Here is a 23,301-nt window from a genome sequence, read left to right on the forward strand (position 1 = left end):
CCGGTGGGTCAGTCTTGCATTTTAGAGTGTCGTTACCTTATTAATACCAATTTAACCTTATCCAAAAAAAGTGTAAAAATGCAACAAAGGTGAGAGTCCCTTTAATTAGTACTGCCTGAGATGTCTCAGTACATCAAAAATGCCCAAAAAGAGCTTTTATCACATTGTTTAGTAAACACACTGTTTACTGCTTTGACGTGTTTGGTCTATGCACGGTGACAACAGAGATGGAGAGATGACCAGGCCTTCTAGAAAACTTCCTGTTTTTCTTCATGAAAGAGACTGTACATGGAGCCAATGCAATTCTCTAAATGTTATTAAAATGCCTGAATTTCCCACTCCAGCTCAACTATCAGAGCTCTTGCTATAATACCAAAGGGAATCAGAGCTCTGGCTATTTTAAGACCAAGTAAAAAAGAGCCACTCCACAGAGATCGTGGCCGTCTCTCCTTTTACTTAAAAGAGGAGGCTGAAATGTCAGGATAACTGCTGGCTTCATTTCCAAGAAAAACTCTATACATCTAATAGTGCTGAAATAAATTGTATTTGATTGTACCTGTTTGTAACAATCAAACGGTTGTTTCATCAGGAAGAAATATTTCCTCTCTAACCTCTCATGATAATGCCCAAATACAGAGGAGCTATTTGTTGTTCGAGAACATTAAAGGGATAGTTCACCCAAAAATGTAAATTCACTCATTATCCATTCACCATTATGCCGATGGAGGGGTGGGTGAAGTGTTTTAGTCCACGAAAATCAATTTGGAGTCTCAAGGAAAACAGCATTGCAGCCAAATCAAATATAATTAAAGTAAATGGTGACCACTTCTTCAAACGTGGAAAAAAAAACAGAATAAAAATAAAATGCCTCCAGACTGCTACTGTGGTGTCACCCAAGTGTCCTCAAGCCCAGACATTCAAATTTGTCTAAAAACAAGGTAATTTTTACCAAAAACATGACGGATCAATTTGCAATCAAGATCAACACTGTGATACCAAACAGTCAACCAAATTCCTTTCAGTGTCCTCCACTTTGACACAAATGTCTCCTTTCCTGATAATCTGGTTGTTATGTCTGCTTTTTTGTCGAGCCTCTCAACTGTTCAGTAGGCAGTTACATGAGTAAACTACTATAGACATAATTTCAGGTGAGATTTCATGACCACCGCAGAGCTGTGTGCTAAACGTATCTGAAACACTGATCCCTGCTCAGTGTGACTCAATCTACATCTGTTACAGCGTTTATTCCTCTTTGTCTGTAAAGTTTGAGGCAGCAAAGAGGGGAAAACATTCATTTTCCCTCCTCACTCACACCATCTATTGGCTATGAGAGCGCTGCCAGCATGCTGCCTGTACCACATGGCTCATACAAAGAACAAAGCCTGCAGTACTCATACTGAACAATAGAGAAGAAGGAGTGAGAGGGAGCCATGAAGATGCTTATTATGGCTGATGAGGTCAGCCAGGCCCTGGATCAGTGCCTAAGAAGACCATGGTTACTGCTGTACAGAGGTAAAACAGTAGAGGTGTGCAGAATATGTAGGTTAGCACTCAAACACTGGAGGGTATGTTCTGCCATACTCTACAGCCACTTGCCGAGAGTCAGCAGCTAGAGGAAGACACCCTCCACTCTGCCCTTTTTCCTACACTCAGGCAACTTTCTCTCTGTTGGGTGTTTATAAAGGCCATTGACTTTCTAACATTCTGAGCTGACCCATTTACAGCCTGCTTCTCTGGGTCGTCCTCTACTGATAAGCACATGGTTTACACAGGAGGACTCCGTCACAGGCAAGACTATTACCGCTGATAGGTATTCTGTCGGAATGAAATCATCTCTGTTGAATTAAATTGAAGTTGTAATAGTTGTTACGTATTTATTTATTTATTTATTGTGTTAAGCTATCCCTCTGTGGTTAGACACAAAACATAGAACAGAGTGGACATATGAAAAGTCTGGAAAAGGATAAACTCAGTCAGGGTCCATTAGTAATGATTACTCTGAGTTTCCTGTTTAAAGAGTTATTTTCATCCTCTTAACTAGGCCTGTCACAATATTCGATTTTTCATATTTTCTCTCATTTTTGGCAAATTCCTCTCAGAATACCTACTAGGGTTAAGCTGATAGACGATGATCTCGGTGGTCGAAGCAATAGCCCAATTCTACGATATATATTCATCTGTTTCTCCTTAAAGGACAATCAGTTTTGATAACACCTTTGTCTCCTGTTTCCTCTGTTTCTGTGTCAGCAGAGTGGGGAGTGTGTGTGTGTCTGACATTGGGCAAGAGGCAAGGTCTACACCCTGCACAGGTCACCAGTGTTTCACAGGGCTCGCATTCAATTCAATCAATCTAAAGTCTCCATTTAACTTTACCCCAGTCTTAATGTCTTTGGACTTTGGGAGGAAACCTTGAGAAAACCAACACAGACACAAGGCCCTCACCAAACTTGGATTCAAACCAATAACATTCTTGCAGTGAAGTATCAGTGCCCCAAAGTCCCTGTTTATGTCTTAAATTATTATCATAATTCATAGTTGTGCATTGCAGTGCTTTGCTGACACAGATACAGAGCAGAGGTGATAGGAGATAGAATTCTCACTTTCTGTCTGTTTGATTTCCCTTCTTTTGTAAATGCATCTTTCAGTCTTAATGTGAAATGACAATCAACTAGAGGGAGTGGAAGAGAGGGCTTTTGCACAGCACATTGTGTAGCAATAATAAACAACAATAATAATGTTGGAGGTTTTCTTCCAGGATAACTCTGTTCTTGGCCGCATTCATCTTTCCTTCAATTGCAACCAGTCGTCCTGTCCCTGCAGCTGAAAAACACCCCCATAGCATGATGCTGCCACCACCATGTTTCACTGTTGGGATTGTATTGGGCAGGTGATGAGCAGTGCCCCGACTAGTGGAGGGCTGCAGTGATAGTTGACTTTGTGGAACTTTCTCCCATCTCCCTACTGCATCTCTGGAGCTCAGCCACAGTGATCTTTGGGTTCTTCTTTACCTCTCTCACCAAGGCTCTTCTATCACGATTGCTCAGTTTGGCTGGACGGCCAGGTCTAGGAAGAGTTCTGGTCGTCCCTAACTTCTTCCATTTAAGGATTATGGAGGCCACTGTGCTCTTAGGAACCTTGAGTGCTGCAGAAATTCTTTTGTCACCTTGGCAAGATCTGTGCCTTGCCACAATTCTGTCTCTGAGCTCCTTGGGCAGTTCCTTCAACCTCATGATTCTCATTTGCTCTGACATGCACTGTGAGCTGTAAGGTTTTATATAGACAGGTGTGTGCCTTTCCTAATCAAGTCCAATCAGTTTAATTAAACACAGCTGGACACAATGGACAGAGTGTGAGTTAAATATGACTGTCACAGCAAAGGGTCTGAAAGACTTTTCGTTTTTCTTTAATAAATTTGCAAAAATGTCTACATTTGTTTTTTTTTCCTGTCAAGATGGGGTGCTGAGTGTACATTAATGAGAAATAAAATTAACTTTAGATTTTTGCAAATTGCTGCAATGAAACAAAGAGTGAAATATTTAAAGGGGTCTGAATACTTTCCGTACCCACTGTACATCTTGCATACAACACTGAGCTATTAAAGTAATTCACAGATTCATGTTTTTATTTTAAACATACATGTACATGACAGTGAATCCTCAAGCTATCTGTGGATGGCACAAATACTCCCACATTAGTGAGATGTCGGACCCTGACGGTTGGCACACAACTTATCTTATCTTGGATGGATGGATGTTGTCAGGCAGAGGGTCAAATCAGCCTCACAATATGTTGGATGCATGTTAATGTGTATTGAAAAACATTAAAATTCGCGAAAAAAACAAAAAATTAAAAAAATTGTCTCATCAACCAAAGATTTCGCGACCCCCCTGCAGTACCTCCGCGGACCCCCTAGGGGTCGCGGACCCCCTGTTGAAGACCTCTGCCCTAAAGTATCTGGCTACACCTCATCAAGACCTTCGTTATCCAGGAACTGCCTACACACTACCCAGCAACAAACCGGTCATGTGTTGCGTGTTTAAAGGCAGCATAACGTTCACCACGGTGTCTCCAGACTTTTTCACGCCTGTCACATGTGCTCAGTGTGAACCTGCTCTTGTGTGTGAAGAGAACAGGGCGCCAGTGGTAGACCTGCCAATCCTCGTGGTCTCTGGCAAATGCCAGTCAAGCTGCACAGGGCTGGGCTGTGAGCAAAGGTTCCACTAGAGGTGAATCCGGCCCTCATCCCACCCTCATGGAGTCGGTTTCTGACAGTTTGGTCAGAAACATGCACACCAGTAGCCTGCTGGAGGTCCTTGTGTAGGACCTTGTCTGTGCTAGCCTTCCGTTTCTCCTCGCACAAAGGAGCAGATAGTTGTCCTGCTGCTGTCCAGTTCTCCTTGTGTAGCAGTTGGACTCCTGGTGTCTTCTCCATGCTCTTGAAACTGTGCTGGGAGACACTGCAAACCTTCTTGCAACCCCACATATGGATGTGTCATCCAGGAGGAGCTGGACTACCTGTGCAACCTGATTGGGCTACAGGTACCGTTTCACTAGAGAAGAGTCAGTCAGTAAGGATAAGGAGAGAGCAGCTGTCTGTGGCCACCACATGCAAATCCATTTCCTTTTTTAAGGGGGTCTTGCTTTTGCCTCTATATAACACAACATTTCAGGGAAAAAGGCAGATAAGAAAAATCTAGATCAGCAAGAGTGAGACAGACGGTTGTAGGGAGAGGTAGACAGAGATAATGAAGAGAAGAGCAGTGAAGGAGGAAAAAAAAGGAGACTAGAGGAGGGGACATGAGGGAGGATGTGGTCAATAAATTTCCGAGGGGAGAGCAGAGGACTGATGAGGTGGAGAATGCTTCATGGCTGTGGGATCCCAGCAGGGCACAGCTGGGACTAGAAACTGTGTCAAGGACGACTGAGAAAGAGACGATGAGTCAGGAGCATCAGAAAACTCTTACTGCTGCGCGCGCACACACACACACACACATTAACACACAAACACTTTTGTATTTCTATCTAATACTGATTTCAGACATGCACTGGACTCTCCAGTTAATGTTCCTCCTGGGGAGGTGCACGTGTGAACCCAAATATCCCATTGAGACCGTCTGCAGTTTCTACAGACTTTATCCGCCTGCCTTTCTTGTATATACAGTCCTTGAACACCTTAAACATCCAAACTAAATGCCTAACCAAATTCTTACCCTAAATCCAAGTCTTAAACCTTAAACAGCCCATGGTGAGGATCAGTCAAAATTTTCAGAACTTTCCCTTAAAATGGTCCTCACAAAGACACAGGAAGTATAGCAACACACACAGTTGGATTGAGTTCCATTTCTGTTCATTAAGTACACATTTTTGAAACTAAATTCCTGAATTCTTAAAAATGAAGCATTTCCCTCTACTAACATGAGTCAATATAAGACAACAAAGGCAGCATGCCCTTAATAATACAAATTATGACTTAACTAAGGCCTTACCTTCCTTTACCAAGCACTCTCTAAAGTTAAAGGCAAACAATCATTCTAGAGAATAATTTATCAATACTGCACCAGGAGCTTATATGTTTAAAGGAGAGCTCTCAACTAAAATCGTCTCTTGATGAAAACCATTTGATACGGTTAAAATGTGGTCTTTCAATCGAGAATGTTGTTTCCAACATAAAACTGAGAAGTCAGTCTTATTTTCGTTTTCAGCAGGTGTAAGCTCAAACATCGATAGTACCTTTTGTTTGTATTTTCATTTTAGATGGAGCAGAATATTCCCCTTCTATCAGTCTCTACATACGTTGAGCAAACACGTGTTGGTTCTACAGTATCTTTGCTTAACAAAAGATACTTATCTACAGCAAAATAAAGTTTTACAATATTTTAAGTAAAGGACAAAAAATAATCTTGAAATGCCAAAGAGCAAAAGTCCTATTTCCATTGATGGAGTACAGAGCACTGTAAAATAGGTTTAAAGAGACGATTTAGTGACTGAAGTGGAACACTACAAGAGACAGTGTTATTGTTCACGATCTGATCTGCTCTGCACTGAAATGACCCGGCTTTGCCGTCACCCTGGTGTGGTTGACATGATTCAAATTATTCAGTTGGTGTATTCTTCTAAAGATCTGGGTCACCACTGGCAGGCCGAGAGAAGCCTAATGCAAAACAAATGTTTTCATAAAGTCGTCCAGTGTTGAATCAGCATCATTCATCTCACTCAGACTCCTTTTTTTCAGTCCTTTTCCTTTTCTTTCTCCCTGAGGACTGACCTGGATGACTCGGGTTGTGGCTGTGTCTCCTCAGACAGCTGCTTTGCATTAGATACTGATGATGAGAGTTTGATGCTGCCCACATCTTTAACCCCTGTGACAAACAATTGGCCTTACTAAGCTCATCATCAAACACCACTGAGCTGCCTGTGTATTTTCCCTCTGCTGCAATCGTAGATAAAGCCCACGGCTGGGGGTATGTTACTAATCGAAAACAGTGAACAGAACTAAACAGAGGACTTTTGTTAAGTCAGTCAGAGAGTTTCCAAGGTTCATTATTTGTTAGACCAAATACATGCCACTGTACCTCTTATGGGGCAATTTTACATCAGCTGTTAAAAGATCTGCTGATCTATTAAAATTGTATATCAGCATAGAGACAGACATGCTAGAGAAATGGAATTCAAGAGGGAAAAAAAACACTAATCACCACATCTAGTCGACAAGCTGTTCAACTTTAGAACTGGCTTTATTGTCCCAATGCCCTCTGTATAGAGAACCAACCGTAGCCCACATGTATTATACAATTTATGCACAACAGCATGCAGTAGTATACCTGAACAAGTGTTGTTGTGTTATAAGAGCCTTCCCTCTTCTGAATTCAGTATGCCCGGGGTTTAAGGTAAAAAAAATTGCACTTTTGAGACTGAGCTTGTGTTCTAAATGTTGATTTGCCAAAATGGCAATGTTAGTAACGTCAGTGATGTCTTTATATGGAAACATTCTACCCAGTGCCACACTGGCTGCAAAAAGGACTCAGAACGGCTAATGTTAACAGATTAGAGCGACTGCACTGCCTGTGGTTTCATGCATGGATACCAGAATCAATCTGTCGGGCTATGACACAATATTTTTTAAACAATATTCTGTTTCGAGTGGGGTCAGTAACGTTGACTGGTCCCATTTTCTTTCACAGCACATGTCAGAAACCGGTCTATTTTAAGATAAAAACTGATAAAATATTATGCTAATTTCATTTTTTACAACTGTAGAATAAAAAAACATAATTGAGAATTTTACACAAATAAGTCAGTAGCCAAGTGTTACTTGCTTTTGAGTGTGCTTTTGAGTGTGCAGAGATTCTGTCTCAAAGCAACAAATTCCAGTTAGGAAAATATAGCTGAATGTCAGAATCTTCGTAAAAACTGTGTAAACAGGTTTTAAGAAAAAATTTCTTCTTAAGAGGGATTGGGCCTCGAGTCCCATTAAGTGTAGTAGTTTAGTGTCATCTGGTGGTAGTATCAACAATGACACTGGATTAGACAAGAGCTCATGACAGTATCAAAATGATCCAATGAAATATGCAGTATAATGATATTCAACAAAACACAAAGTTATACAGACAAAAGCCTGTTAAAAAAAAAATTATTGCGGGATTCAAGGACCAATGAAAGTTCTAACCATCAAACCCCTTCACCTGCAGCTGTAATAGTGGATGATTGTGCTGCATGTTGGATGCAAAGCTGAACTGTCATTCAGCCAAAGCATTACGTGAGGCCTTGTTTCCCTTGGCTGCTGTTTCTAATAGCTAGCAAGACACAGAGGAGGGAGGGAGCACTACTCAGAGCATAAAGCCTGCAGCAGCTGCCTTTCCTTTTCCCATCTGCCGCTGTGTATGTGTCTGTGCATGTTATTCATTTAAAATTGCCATAATGGACCATAAGCACTCTCATGACACACTGACACACAAAGACAACAAAGCTCTTTGTCATGAAGTCCGGGCAGTGTACTTACATGTGGTTAAGTAGAAAATAAGGTTTCCCACATCAAATGGTGCCTTGTGAGCACATGGGGAGAAGGGTGTTCTCTTCTCTCAATTACTTACTCCAACCGTCAGATAATCGGGGTCTAATCAAGGCCAATCCTGGTGGGGTTTACACACTGGTGCTCTGTTGGCAACTTCCTCCCTGCCCGCAGTCCACTAACAGAGCAGGAATGATGGCTCCCACATGGCTCAGGCACACACAGTGTGATTTTGTGGGTCCACAGACTCCGCACATGGTAGAAATTGTTTCCACACTGCCTGCCTCTAGTTCAACTTTCTGCTTAGTCATCAAGCTTCTTTGTGGAATGCAGTCCAGGGGAAACAATCTGACTATGTCGTTCTTATCCAGAGTTTATTAGACATGACAGAGAGAGGTACAGACATATTATCTGTCATTTAATTTAATTTGGACAATGATAATGATACCTAGTATATAATAGTATTTAATTAACTCAACAAACTAGAAGGTCGCTTGGAGAGCGTATACCAAGTGCCATATCTCGAAATAAATAAATAAGAAATCTTGGATCCAGCCAATTTTCTGATCCGGCTGCAAAGTGAGTGGCTTTTTCCTTGGTTGATGTCCAACCACTGTGGCTTCTGTAAAATGATGCCTCCTTTGAGGCCGTGCGTCACAAACATAAGGCAACAGTCCCATCAACTTGTGGAGAGAGGCTTTCCACATTGTTTCTCCTTAGCATACCTCTGATATCCCTCTTTTAGCCATAGCATCACAAGAGGTATCATAGGATACTTACACCTGCACCTAAAAATCAAGCAATAGCAATGTCACACAAAAACGGAGCAGCTTACATTACCTGCATCAGGCTTGAGTCAGGTTGAGACACAATAAACAAAACAAGAAAAAGTTATCTGGTTTAACAAGTATGAAACAACGTCCATGAAGGTTCCATGTTAACCCAGCTTGTAGTTCAAATGCTCCAAAGATTAGCATTGATACCTCGGTACGTTCTATTGACAATCAACATTGTACCATTATACCACTTAGTATAGCATTACATTGTGGATTTGGAGACTTATAAGAGTCAAACAAATATTTGGTCTAAGCCACCGATTAAATCCAACACTGTAGAACCATAGACATATGTTAAAACTGTCCAGTGAAGGCCACTCTAAGAACAGCTTATCTGTAAGTTGACAGTCCAAACTAAATAAGGAGCAGGAGGATCTGTGATTCTCACTCGATGGCTGATTGTATAGTGATAACTTGTTCCTATGATGCATTCTGCCCCACACTCATACTTACTGACTGATGACTTGATATGTATATATCATAATGCACATCTCCTTTATAATTCATGACAGTCTCACAGGAGTATCTCACAGAGATCAGCTGCAGTTCAACATTTCCAGCAGTCTGGTTAAAGTGGGCAAGAACATTAATGTGAGCTCCCATCAATACGGCAAAATCAGAGACAATAAGGACATGCCAGATTGTGAACATAAAAGACAAGTTCACAATACACACACACGTTTTTGTAGATTTTAGAGGTACTGTCTTTTGTCGTGCTCTTTTAAGGGCGATATTAATGTTTACTTTATTACTAGTTAAATGAAACCAAGCTAAATGAATGAAGGCAGACAGTAATAAAAAGTATATGAGACATAGAACTGTACAACTTTAAAAAATCATGTGCAATATCCATTAATCTTACAATGATTTTCTTAATTAAATGAATAATCATTCTGTCTCTTAAGTATCAAAAAGACAAATATAGCCATATAATTTATTTTTTCCCCCATAATTAAAATTTGTTAATTTTACTAATATATAAGACAAAGAAACGCAGAATATACTCAACTCTGAAATAGAGCATTTCTTACACACATGATCACTGGAAATGAAGATAGCACCTTGTAATATGTATACTATCACTAATCAGTATTACTTACATTCTCATTCGTTCATTCTACTCAGTAATATATCTATTTTAGTGATATCATTAGCTGAGTGCTGTGCTTTTTCATTGGCTGTCGCCCTGTAAAAAGGATTTTGCACAAACAGTTAATATTACATTATCAGAAAGTGAAACTTGTTTCTGTTTGCCCACATCGATACTCTCAGCTCCAGTGTCAGATATTTGCAGGTAATGCCTACAGCTGGGAATGTAAACAGATATAGTGGCCCTGAAACCACTGATGTGTCTCAATTTGTAGTGAAAGAGGTCGTTCATGAATAGATGTCTAAGAAAAAACTAAATCATGGTGTGATTATGTATAGAGCTGACAAATGCAACCACAAGAATGCACAATGAAAAGAGGTGTGCGATTGCCAGATTAACACTGAAAAATGTACAATCATTTAGAAAGAAGCATGAGTTCTCCGAGAAACGTGAAGGATGATTAGGAATCTCGGGAGGTTCTGGGTTTGAGTCAAAATGTACATCAAGTTTTGAGAGGGTGTTATATGCAGAAGAGAAACATGATGTGCACTAGGCAGGGTCCAAACCCTGTTTCCAACCTCAGCCTCCGTACTCACTCTCTGACAGCGGTGTCAGACAGGAGGATGCTGTCGAAGTTACATGCCATTCCGGACAATGTCTCCCAGCCTCTCCATGACGTGCTGGTCAAACACAGGCGCACGTTCAGCGCAAGACTCATCTGTATGACGAAGTGTCCTGGGGAAAGATACTGAACCCCTTAATGGCCACTCTTAGATGTTGAATGCACTAATTGTAAGTCGCTTTGGATAAAAGCGCCTGCCAAATGATATGTAATGTAAAAGACTGAGACCACCAAAATGCACCACAGAGCACCAGAGGAAGTCATTCCTGCCTGTGGCCATCCAACTACACAGCTCCTTCCTCTGAGTGTCAGACACTCTTGAGTAAACCTTTATACGCTTATATTTCTACTCTTGCATGAAGCTATTGTAACAAACACATTTCCCCCTGGGATCAATAAAGTATTTCTGATTCTGAAATCAGATCTGTTTATCTGTGATACAAATTATGTGCATTGCAGCAGTGAATAACAGCTGCAGTAGGAGGAGCAGGGAAACTTACCCAGGATGTTTCCTGCAGGCACCTCCTCCAGCTCTTCTAGCTCTCGGCCCATCAGCAGATAGATGCTTTCCATAGTGCAACAGGACAAATGAGGCACCTCGCACACAGCGTCTGAAGCACTGCAACCCTCTGGAAGCTGGCAGAAAGGACACAGAACATCATGTCAAAATCTTTAACAGTCTGATTGAGATAGTATATATATAGTTTGAAAAAAATCTTCAATGCTAATGGTATAATGTTTTCAGTGTGGGGCAGAAGTTTCTATGGACAGGACTAACATTACATTGAAATTGAAAACCGATGTAAACCTGCTGACTGTATTGATCAACAGATCGAATCCATCCTGTCTGTCCTGCAGTTGTCAGAGGTGTCACTGTTAGAATGGGGGTTTAAAATGGTTGTTAGTTGATATTATTTGTAACTGTTAGAATGTTGGTTGGCTGCTGATGAAGGAGTGGTGTCCAGATTCCCAGGGAACCCTGGTAGATTTGTTTGGAGGGGGACACTCCAAGCGAAGAGAACTTCATATAGGGTAGGGCCAAGGGAGAGGAATTGGGACAGGGAGTAAATATATTTGCAAAAATCAACATTTTTCTTTGACTTTGTTAATTTTTTTTTTTAGGCTAGATTAACAGGAAAAATGTCATTTCTATACGCTAGTCACAACGTTAACACAGAGCTTGAGGTCCGAATATTTCCTGTGGTAACTGTTAAGTAAATTGTTAATCTTGTGAGTAGACTCTTTCCTTGTATTAGAATTATTATATTTCCCTTGTGTTTCCATAGTGTTACTAGCTCTTGGTTTGCTTGTAACTGTGAACACAAAACAGATGAAACCTAAAACACAGCATTCTTTTCCTTTGTCCCAACCAACTACACAACTACTATCACAAATGTATTTACTTTAAACACTGACATATCCAACCTAATATTTCAATGGTTAGAAGTTGCAACTATTTTCCAGATCTGTGCATTACACAAACACAGAAGTGGAGTGCAGGTGTTGTGTAAGTGTTGGTTTACCATGCGCAGGCCTTGGGTGGGGTCATACTTTGGTCCTAGCACAAATACTCTCTGCCCTTTCTTGACAACCCCGCTGTAGACCCGGGCAAAGGCGACAAAGGTCTCCTTCTGCTCCTCTTCCTCCTCTTGCTTTGATTCTTTCAATGTCAGACTCTCCATTTTAGCTGAAAGAGAGAAACAACACAGACACAGACAGTGTTCACATGAGAGTCTATGTAGCTGATGTGTCCATCCATTCATGTTACTGCACGTGGGTCCCTCCCTATGAAACTCGTCCTCCCTCCAGATGTTTATAAAGCAGATGTCTCAATCTCCAATCAGCTGGGATGTTAACACGAGAGTTGGGTGGATAACACTGATTTTCATGTCTGTGTTGACATCTTTCAGAGACACAAGCACTGTAAATACATCTCTCACCTGTCCACCAGCACACTGTTGAACCAGAAACACTACAAGTATTCTCTATTTGTATACAGTCTATGATACAGGTAAACTAATGAAGCTAACCCTGCTAATTGCATGCAAGCCACCATGCAGGATAGCAACTCTGGGTTGCTTTAAACCTCACTTCATCATTAATATTACCATTTGATGCAGGCGTGACTCAGGAGGTAGAGAGGGTTGTCTACTAACCAGAATATCGGAGGTTCAATACCTACTCCAGTCTGCATTCTGAAGTGTCCTAGGGCAAGACACCGATCCCCAAATAGTCCTTAATGGCTGTGCTACCAGTGTATGAATGGTGTGTGATAGAAAAAATACATGAATTTGTATCATAAATCACCTTTCCCTCTGTGTGTCTCGTATTTGGGTTCACTAGTCCATTATTCGTAACATGGAGAAGCATTTTAAAAATACAGTTCATTGAATATTGTTACATGATATGAGACATCTGGGACATTTGTTTAAGCCTGGATGTAAAGAAGTGAGTGGATATCTCTAATACCTCAGCCTGTAGCCACAGTTAACTGTCAGGCTTGGTTATTTAAAAAATGTTTTTACCACAACCTGTCACCCATTGGCAATATCAATCCAAAATATTTTTATTAATCTTTTGTCAAGCTGTTATGAACAGGTAGAGATGAAAAGGTGTGAAGATGGGAGACAGAAACAGTGAATGCAGAGAAAAGCTTACCTGTGCTGAGTCCTGCCGGTCGGTCTTCCTGTGGCACACGCCCTGTGTGGTTGAGGTCTTTGTTGCTCTCTGTTGCTGCCTGATCAGCTGCCATCCTGTCAGCGTGTCTCTGTCTAGCAAGCTCCCTGCGCTGGGATAATTCTTCCTGGGTTAACGGCCTATGCAAGCACAAACACAAGCATGCATGGGCACCAACACACAAGCAAACAAACAAGCACACACACACACACAAATCAATTAACAACAAACACATCTATATACTCAGAGTGGGTAAAAACAACTTAATTCTGCCTTCATTAACAAAAGTTAATTGATATGTTAGTATGACCTTTCAAATGTGTAGCACATTTAACAAGCTGATTCAAGCTAAACGTTTAAATAGTATACAGGAAATAAAATTAAAAAACTCAGACTACACGGGTGTATATAAAAGGAAACCAAGTGGAGGAACTTGAAACTTCAAAAGAACCAATACACAGGAGAACATGTTATCAGAAAAATTATAGGAGGGAGGCCTACATTAATAGGACTGTATCAATTGGAGTAAGTTGAGTGTCCCAGCCAAGAATAAGTTCAAGCAGCTAGGAGTTCTAAAATCATAACAAATGAAGGACATGTTGGAAATGGATCGGCAGACCAGAATTAGAGCAGGCAACATAACGGAGAATTGAGGAGCAGGCAGACAATTCATTAAGTGCAGTGAGCTCCTATTTTTACCGGGGAGCTATTGTATGAGACCATGTGAAGAAAACTCTAGATTCTAGCTTGAGTGTGTAATCTGTTTGCTATGGTGGACGGACAGGAGAGCTACAGGACGGCGCATCCTGGAACAATTAGTCGAGTTGGAGCAGCAGATCCTTGAGTTTGAAACCTCGTAAGATACAGAAAGGCAATGCATTTTTTTTGCCAGACCAAACTGCAAGACCTGGCTTTTGTAAGCCATTAACACTTTGTGCTATCCAGGATTACAAAACTGGATCACTTTAAACTTAGTACTAGCCTTACATAGTGACATGTTGTCAAATCAACAGAATCTTTAAGTAATCTGCTGACTGGCTTAAGACAGAAATATCAAAAACAGGCAATGTTTGAGTTACGCTGTGATTGAAACTCTAATCATGCATATTCCTCTTTTCCTTCTCTTTTATTACTGTCAGAAATTTGTACATAAAAAGCGATATCAATCATTAAGAAAGTATTTTAAAATGTTTACCGACTACAATGATACATTTCATTGTATGTAGATGATCCCACCTGACATGTATTGCAACAGTGGCCCTGTATTGGACGATGGAGAATGTCAAGAACATGAACGCAGCTCAGTGGCAAACTTTGAAGTCCCAAGATACCTCAGAGATGGGCTGTAAAAATCTATCAAAAATCTAACAAAACTATCCCTGCTTTTCCTTTGCTACATGACCTGTGTATGTGTGTGTATGCAGTGTGTCCTGTGTGTGCATGTTCAGTGGTCAGAGTGTTTGCGTATGTGCGGATACTCTCTTCAAAAAGACCACAGTGACTATAGCAACACAGCTGCTCACAGCAGGCCTGAGTGACAGCATCCAAGGAGTTTAGTTCCATGATCACAAACCACTTAAAACAGCCCATAATTTGCCCCTGACAACAGCAGCAGCCCTGCAGACGCACTTGGACTGATTGCATGTCTCTATTGCATAAATTGGTTATAAATGGGACGACAGGCTAAATTCAGGATTCCAACAGAAAACCACAAAAGAGCAAACCTTGGTAAATGACCTGGCTTTATGAACAAATAACTTGTAAGTGACTTAAAGCTTCAAACATACGAGTCAGCTGCAGATTAGCGCTCAATCCTCTCACAATTTTTTCTCTAAAACCCAAAAGAAAAACTAAGAAGCAGACAGATATTGAAGTGGGTAATCAATATGATGTGATGCACTTGAACATCTAAATAAACACTATGTTATGTAATACATAGAAGTCTTCATACTTCCCATTAGACCACAGCAAAGTCAAAAAATGTTTTTTTGGTTTGTCAGGAGGTTGAATCAGTCGCTCATTGGTAATAATGTGAATGCGAGGACTTGGTTTTTGGCCTAACATGGTGTGGTTATGAAGTAATGGCTTCCAAACACTGGAGCCGGACGATAAAACCACAGAAAGACCTTTTAACATTGTGAAAAGGGAGGAAAAAGTGTGCTGGAAAATTAAACAATATACTGATATTAAAGATGTCTGCAAAACAGTGGTTTTTTTTACACTAAATTATTTTGACGGACGAGGTTTTGCATTTTAGCTCTAGCGTCTGAAAATGTAAGTGAGCAGTGACTGAGATAATATTCTTCTTTAAAATTCAAATAAATGTCTATAGTAGGTTGAATGTTAATTTTATAAAGCTCTAAGTCAAAATGGAGGAGATTCTTCTCACTAAAGAGGATGTCATCACTAGAAAATCTTCCAGGTCTTGAAGAGTGTGCTGATTGAACACTTCGTACTGCCACGCTCTGAGGAAGTACTGTTTATATGCGCATAGATGCCAGGAGTCTTCTGTGTTCAAATCCAAAAAGAGTCGTCAGGAGATCTGTGATGACCCTCGAGTGTAACCCTCACCTTCATTCCTATAAAATTTGACATAGCAGATAATTTGGTGCTATATCAGTAACCCAAGGGGAGTTATCCTATCCAGATGTGACGTTACTTAGCTTCACACAAGTGTAACTGTATAATCTGTCTCCAATTTGTAATAAGCACAGTACACAATTTATACACATGGAAAAGTAGCAGTAACTTAATTAAACGTAAACGTAATAAAACTCCTGACATGTTAACAGGATTGGTCAGCGGTCTAACAGTGATGAATAGTCAGAGTTTAAATTGAAACCAGATATAGTCCAGGCAAAGTAGCGTTTTACGACCGACTAATTGTAAAAGATTTTTTTTTGAGCATAGATCATTTCTATGAGGTGTCCAGAACAACATACTAAAAGTCCTAAGAAATCCTAGTTGAGGAAATATGTTTAATTATCATCAAAGTGTGCCAATAAGGCCAGGCAACAATACACCCCAAAAAGACTATTTTTTTCCTTTACTCCTATCAGAAAAAAACTTTACACAATGAAAGTAACCATAAAACGTAACATTTTTTGTATTACAAGTTTCTTTGAAAATGAATTTGAATATGCAAATGAGCTATACACTAATCGAATATGCCCAAAATACACCCAAATAGGATTAATTTTTTCCTTTACTCCTACCACAATAAAACTTTATATAGTAAAAGTATTTATGAAAAGTAACTTTTTTTGTATTACAAGTTTCTTTTGAAATGAATTTGACAAGCACACTTATTGAATATGTCCTAATTTGCATAGGCAGAAACACCATTCATATGTATGACAAATACATAAATTTATTTTCAAAGAAACTTGTAATACAAAAAATGTTACGTTTCATGGTTACTTTCATTGTGTAAAGTTTCATTTTGATAGGAGTAAAGGAAAAAAATAGTCTTTTTGGGGTGTCAGCAGATGTCAGCAGTGTTGCTGGGCAAAATAAAATAGAAGCACTTGGAAGCTCATTAGCCTGATTTTGGACAGGCTTTTTCCTTCCTGGCTCATAGTCTGAGATGACCTTTCTTTTCCTCTCTCTTTCACATATCTGTATCTCCACCTCCCCATCCTCTAACCCAGCTCTGACAGCCTGTCTATATCTCCTCTCCCCTGCTTGACACTCTGTTTCCCTCTGAGTGCTTCAGCAGAGTCTGCAATTAGGATCAAGTTCTGTCACAAGAGGGGGAAGGAGAGCAGAGAGCCAGTGGGATGAATTGAGATCTTTCCTCTCTGCATTAGATGTGCTGGAGATCAAGAAGCTAATGCCTTGAGGGAGAGTACAGGGTTAGCATGAATGCTAAACTCTGTATTTATTCTGACGCTCAAAGTTCTGAATGGCTTCAGATGTTTGTTTGTTTTGCTTCATTAATAATGTATCCTATATATATATATATATATATATATATATATAAAAACACCATAGTGTCTAAACTCCCAGATTAGCATGTTCAGGTTACATAAGGCCTCCCAGTCCTCAAATGATATGTCTGCTCATGTTCTAGGAACTATATATTACCATGAAATCCTAAAAATGCAGTATTTGTTTTTACGATCTCAGTATTTCAGGTTTTAATTCCTGGTATTTACAAATTAGGACAAAACATGTTTTGTTGGATTGACAAGTGAGAAGAAACTCTGGTGTTTCTTGTTGTTCATTCTTTTTTTTTCATTAACAGTTTAAACAATGAATGCCTCTGGGTGTCTGCTGTTGTTGTGGGTTTCACCTGTAAAAAGTGAGTTTTTGTTCTTTAAAAAGATAAACCATCATGAAGCGCAGAGAGCTGTCTATGTAAAACAATCAAGCAATTTTCAAGCAGAGAAAAGAGGGAAAATCAATCAGAGCTGTTGCAAAAATATTGGCAGATCCACTGTAACAGTTTGGAATGTCCTGAAAAAGTCAGAAACTACTGCTAAACTGAGAAACAGACAGTGAATAAGTCAGCCAACGACAACATCGGTAGTTGTGGACTGGAACTTTGTGAGAGCTGTATAGACAAACCCCAAAGTATCAGCAGCAGCAAATTCCGCAGGACAGGCCGAACGTATCACCATCGACTGTTCAAAGGAGACTCTGAGAGCAGAAACAGAGGCCAGACCACAAGATCCAAACCACGCATCAGCAGGAAGAATCAGAGGGCTAGACTGATATATTTAAACTGCAAAATTCTGGTACAAAGTTTTAACCTCTACTAAAATGTTGGTACGGCTGAAGTGGTCAGAAACAAAGAATCCGCTCATGATCCAGAACATACAAGCTCAGTGGAGGTGATGTCACGCCTGCTTCTGGAACAGGCCATTTCTTGTTTATTGTTGATATATGCATGATGGCAGCCGCAAAAAAGTCAGAAGTATACAAAAAACATTTAGTCTGCCATATTATTTTGATACCATGTTTAGGTTCTATGTCTCTTCTTTTTTTGTCTTGGCACATGGCTGATGATACAGCTATTCACCATTTCCAGTATTCATTATCCACATATAGCTAACTTTTGTCTTGTACTACCAAAGGTTTATATAAATCATACATTGACAGTTTCCTGCTGAAGAGTTTTACATCTTAAATGCAGCTGAGGCATTTTAGCTGCTGTTTCTCATTAGAGGTAGAAGGAAGACAAGCTTTGTCTGACCCAATCCTAACTCACACATGTGCTTCACAGGCCAGGCCATTAAACCCAAAACTGGGACCTACTCTGTGATGACTCCCACACATCAATCTCAATCTCCTGTAAGCATACGTTTCCAGTGAGAAATGGCAGCAGTCCACTCTTTACTGTAACATGTCATCCCTGCCTTTTTAATGTGAGGACGCTTTGCAATTCATCCTGCCGGAAGAAGTCACAGATCTCATCTCACAGCTTCATAAAGGGCTTGAAGACAGAATATGTGACACCCCAACCTAGATTAATGAGGCACCCCCTGGAGCAGGGAGCTGTGTGATGTTTGAGTGCAATCAGATCCTAAAGCCAGACAGGCAGGCCCAGGCAGACGAGGCCAACGCCATCTATCACTGACAGTGGAAGAGTTGGGGGGGCTTTGTGTCCTTCTCACCTCTGAGAAGGACACAAAGATCAGGGAGGGCTAATAACTATGTCCTACTCAGTAAGATAAAAAACACAAACCATTCCTAAAAGGTAAAGAGATGCAAATACTAAGAACAGGTCCAGACTACCAATTCAACATCCAACAGTGAGACATAGGTCATGTCTGGACTTTTCTATAACTGACTTCATTATTGCCTCCTGCTGATCTTAACAAGTGCTTAGTATTTGTTGATAAAGGCCTCGCATTGACTGCTGTTGCCTTCTTTAAATGGCTAATTAAAATCCACAACAGTACCCTCCAAAGCTTTGTGTTTTAACCAGTCATTCCTAGATATGGTGTCCAATAGCTGTGACGTCTGTTTCACATGGTCTTATTGAAAGAAGTAGTTGTTTAATGAAACAAATCCTTCTAAAATCAGTTGATTAGAGAAGCCTTATTAGACTTAGGATGACGAATTAACAATAACCACGGTTTCATAACCGTAAGAATTGTAAAAACTACGATATCTATGGTGTACTGCCTCTCGTGAGTCACATACTTTGTGTCACAGCCCGGCTTGCGACAGCGACAAGGAGGAGACGACACCGGTGAACGGTTACGTTTAAACAGGATATTTATTAGCCGTGACGACAACACACAGATCTTTTAAAGACAGACTGGAACGGCTGGGAACCCCTGGGCGAGAACTCCTCGTCCCGGAGGCAGTGAGAGAACCTGGGAGACCTGGCCGTGGTGTGCTCTGATTGCCCCGGACGCTGGCAGCTCCAGAAGACCAGGGGTCGTCACATTTGTGTGTGCGCTGTGTGATGAAATCTTTCATTTGTGTGCGCGAAGAGGGAACTGATGTAACAGCTTTATTTCCACCATGCCGATATGTAATTTCAGGGAGACCCCCGACCGAAGAGACGGCCCTCAACGCGGCAAGTGTCTGAGGGCCGTCTTCGGACCGAAGAGATACCCAAACGCGGGAAGCTGACGTCACCCCCCCACACACACACACACACACACTGATGTGGTGGGCTGTGTGTGTGAGCGTAAATCAGTATTTAGGATTTGAGGAATACTTCATTCTGATTATTGAGGAAGAAAATTTTACAGATAGAAATTTTTACAAAAAATTATTTTCACCTACTTGCTAAAAAGTTGATAGATATGCACATATTGTTGATGAACTACCTCTGATATTTTGGCAAATTTATCAGCCTAATTCTACTGGAAAGCGACACACAGTGTTGTAGATTTCCTATAAAATGTTTAAAGGCAGTTTTTTAAAAAGTGTTTGTTTTCTCATATTCTGAGCCAATGTGTGTAAATTGTTACTTTTTTTTATTCGATAGTACCTCACCTGTGTATATAAACTAGGGCTGTCAAAGTTAAAGCGTTAATCTATGAGATTATTGTGACCTAGATTAATGCGATAAAATATTTTAACGAAGTTAACGCAGCTTTGTTTACATCCGGTGTGCGGAAGAAAATTCAGCTCCTCGAGCAAGCTGCCAGCGTCGCGCTTCAAACACAGCCCGTCAAATGATAAGTCCCGTCTGAATGAAAGCACAGCAAACTGCACAAGGACAGCAAGAAGAGTTGCTAGTTCAAGATGTTGCCACCCGGTGGAATTCTGCCTTGGAGGTTATCAAACGGATCCAGCGAAACAAGGGTCCTCTCGCTGCTACCCTGGCTCAGCGCTGGCTGAACTATATTTCTTTTATTTTGCCGTGTTTGTCTTATTTTGAAGGCCCACAGCAGGAACTTCTTGGGATTAGTGTAGCAGCGCACCCTTTATTATCTCAGAAGCAGATTCCCCCGGTCTGAGTGAGTTGTGTCGCTCTGTCTGTTAGTGTTTTAGTTAGTTTCTAATGGTTTTTTTAGTGCATGAAACTGGTTTAGTAATATGCAACTTTTCTTTTGTAGATAACTGTGACTGTGTCCCGTTATATGTTACAGAAAATAAAGTTAAACTGTTTCACTAAGCCTGAGTCAAGTGAAGTGAATGAAGAACGCAGCAGTGCAAACAGAGACCGTCACACAGGCAACTCCACTCTTTCCGTCCTCTCATGTCCATTTTTTTAATCTTCCTCGAACTGTGTGTGTGTTTGTGCGCCTGTTCGTGTGTGTAGTCCTACTCTGCGCTGCTGAAGCGCCACGCAGCGCCAATAATATCACATACTTTTGCTGTTATCAGCCTGCAGTAAAAACCGCATTTAATAATTTTTTTCAAGCATATACTTACTTGTTGCTCCAACATTAACTGCAACAGCGTCCCAACGTTTGTATTTTTGCATTATATGTGCTGAGGATCATACAGCTCACTTTACTTCTCCACTTCAATTATTAATTTAATGTCATCCATCTTCAAGAACTTCTCCGCTGTTCGCTCCGTTCAATGTCGGGTGTGGAGGGTAAATCACGTATTCTCCACTCAAGCCTATGTGGAGAATACGTATTCGTAATGGTGTCTCAAATACACCTTTTTTTTTTACCTTTTACTAATCTGGATGTTTCACTGAAGAAAGAAGCAGTGTTATTGTTTCCAAGGACACTGTTGTTTTTAAATATTTTTTTTTACACAATTTATCATACATGATATTTAACGACCTGGCTGCCACTTTATAGGTAGGTGTTATAGGCCTGAGTCTCTTCGAAAACACAACATTGTGTAAAATACAGGCTGTCTGAAGTAATTACTCGTTAATTCATTAGATTTAGTCTTTAGAAGAAAAACAAACTTTTAATCGCGATTAATCGCGATTAATGAATTTCAAAATGTGAGATTAATTAGTTAATTTTTTTTAATCTATTGACAGCCCTAATATAAACATAACCTTTCTGGGTGATATCAAGCAGTTTGTTTGTTTGTTTTACTTCATTCATCTGCAGTTCCAATCTTTAGGACTGAAGATTCATTCTTAACCACAAATCTTTGCAGATTCCATTTGCTGAAGAAGGCCGTCAGATAGAGCATCAAAAGGCTTCCTATCTGTGACACCAGTGGGTGTCAGCTGTGTCTGATGTGTAACACATTATGCTCTGGATAATGTACTGTCAGCAGATTTCGTTGGAACAACTTTCAAACACAGAACCCTTGGAGACACTTGGTCTTGTGTGGATTGTTTGTAGCGATAAGGACACTCTTTCTGGAGATGCATGTTGCCCGACTCTACTGGGGTGGAGGCAGAATTGTCTGACAAAATATCTGAGACCATAAGCCTGGAGAGGTGGCACGAGAGGAAGGTGACAGATTGTTTGTTTGTCTGGTATTTGGATAAACTAACCATTATAATAAAATAATGTGTGGGTACTGCAGTTAAAGCAGTGATTTGACACTGAAAGTGTTATAGCACATAGAATGGTATTGCTTGTCAACACAGGTTGTTAATAACTTCAAGCAATCTCTCCGTCTTTATGTCCAGGACAGAACTGACATACTGAGCATGCCCACAGCCCGCGAACAGAGGGAAGAACAGGAAAGCAGCACCATCTACTGACAACACTGTGGAGTCTGTGGACACACATTCACAATTACCTCTGTCTGTTCTGAGGCAAGGCCTTGGTGTCCACAGCAAACATCTTGGACACAAAGACGATAACTGGAGAATTTTCTCCGCTGGAACACTCTAGGAATGCTGGAACACAACCAAGAGGAGGAGAACAAGTCAAACACACATTTGAAATCACAACACAGAAGGCAGATCAATGCCAAACTCATGTTCCAATGTTTTAGCTGCTTCCAGTACACAGAAAAGCAATGAAATACCTAATCCAAACATGGTATTAATTTGAGATGACACACACATCACAAATACATTCAGACAGTAGGCAATTTACTGCAAAATATCTTTTGACATAGCAGCTAATTCCAAAATACCTTATATACTATTATCAGCCAATCAATCCAAGAAATGCCAATCAATGAATAAAGCCCAAACAGAGCATTAAACATTGCTGTAAATAGATTAAACACTGTAAAAATGTGGTGTTTACAAATGTGTACCTTGGAATTTTGTTACAGCTCCGAGTTCACAAATTGTGATGTGTTTGCTGATGTATTCAGAAATGTCAAAGGACATGGAAGTTAAATTTTTATTGGATGACAATATATTGTTATTTTATACAGAGATTCTCTTCACAATTTTACATGTCTTTGCATTTCCTACATTATGTGATCTGACTAGCCTCTGTGACTTCTAGAAACCATGCTGTTGCCTTGCAGCTATGTTCTCACAACTTAACCACTTGAATGCCAAGGACAACGTGCAGCCAGATCGTAACCTACAAATTTGTAGGCAGCAAAAATGCAATGCTGAAGATACATCTAACGCAAACATTCTTTTTTTTTATACTGCTGAAGATATGCAATGTTTAAATTTGTAAATATATCTCATACAGTGAACAGGTATCTGTTAAAACGAGCACTGTTCTATACTGTTTAAAAAATCCATAAGAGTTTGAACATGGCT

At 40.3% G+C, this 23,301-nt stretch overlaps 1 protein-coding gene across 1 annotated transcript in view; it reads right to left on the minus strand.

Moving 5' to 3' along the window:
• Positions 1-23,301, minus strand: part of efl1 (elongation factor like GTPase 1) — a 64,419-nt gene that overhangs the window by 32,811 nt on the left and 8,307 nt on the right. The window contains exons 12-15 of the mRNA XM_061068320.1: positions 22,368-22,467; positions 13,215-13,372; positions 12,080-12,243; positions 11,057-11,192 (exon numbers count right to left, since the gene is read on the minus strand). Of these exons, the coding sequence (XP_060924303.1) occupies positions 11,057-11,192; positions 12,080-12,243; positions 13,215-13,372; positions 22,368-22,467 (558 nt within the window). The remainder of the gene's footprint in view (positions 1-11,056; positions 11,193-12,079; positions 12,244-13,214; positions 13,373-22,367; positions 22,468-23,301) is intronic.

Source organism: Limanda limanda, chromosome 3 (assembly GCF_963576545.1).
Source record: "Limanda limanda chromosome 3, fLimLim1.1, whole genome shotgun sequence".
NCBI classification, from domain to species: Eukaryota; Metazoa; Chordata; class Actinopteri; order Pleuronectiformes; family Pleuronectidae; genus Limanda; species Limanda limanda.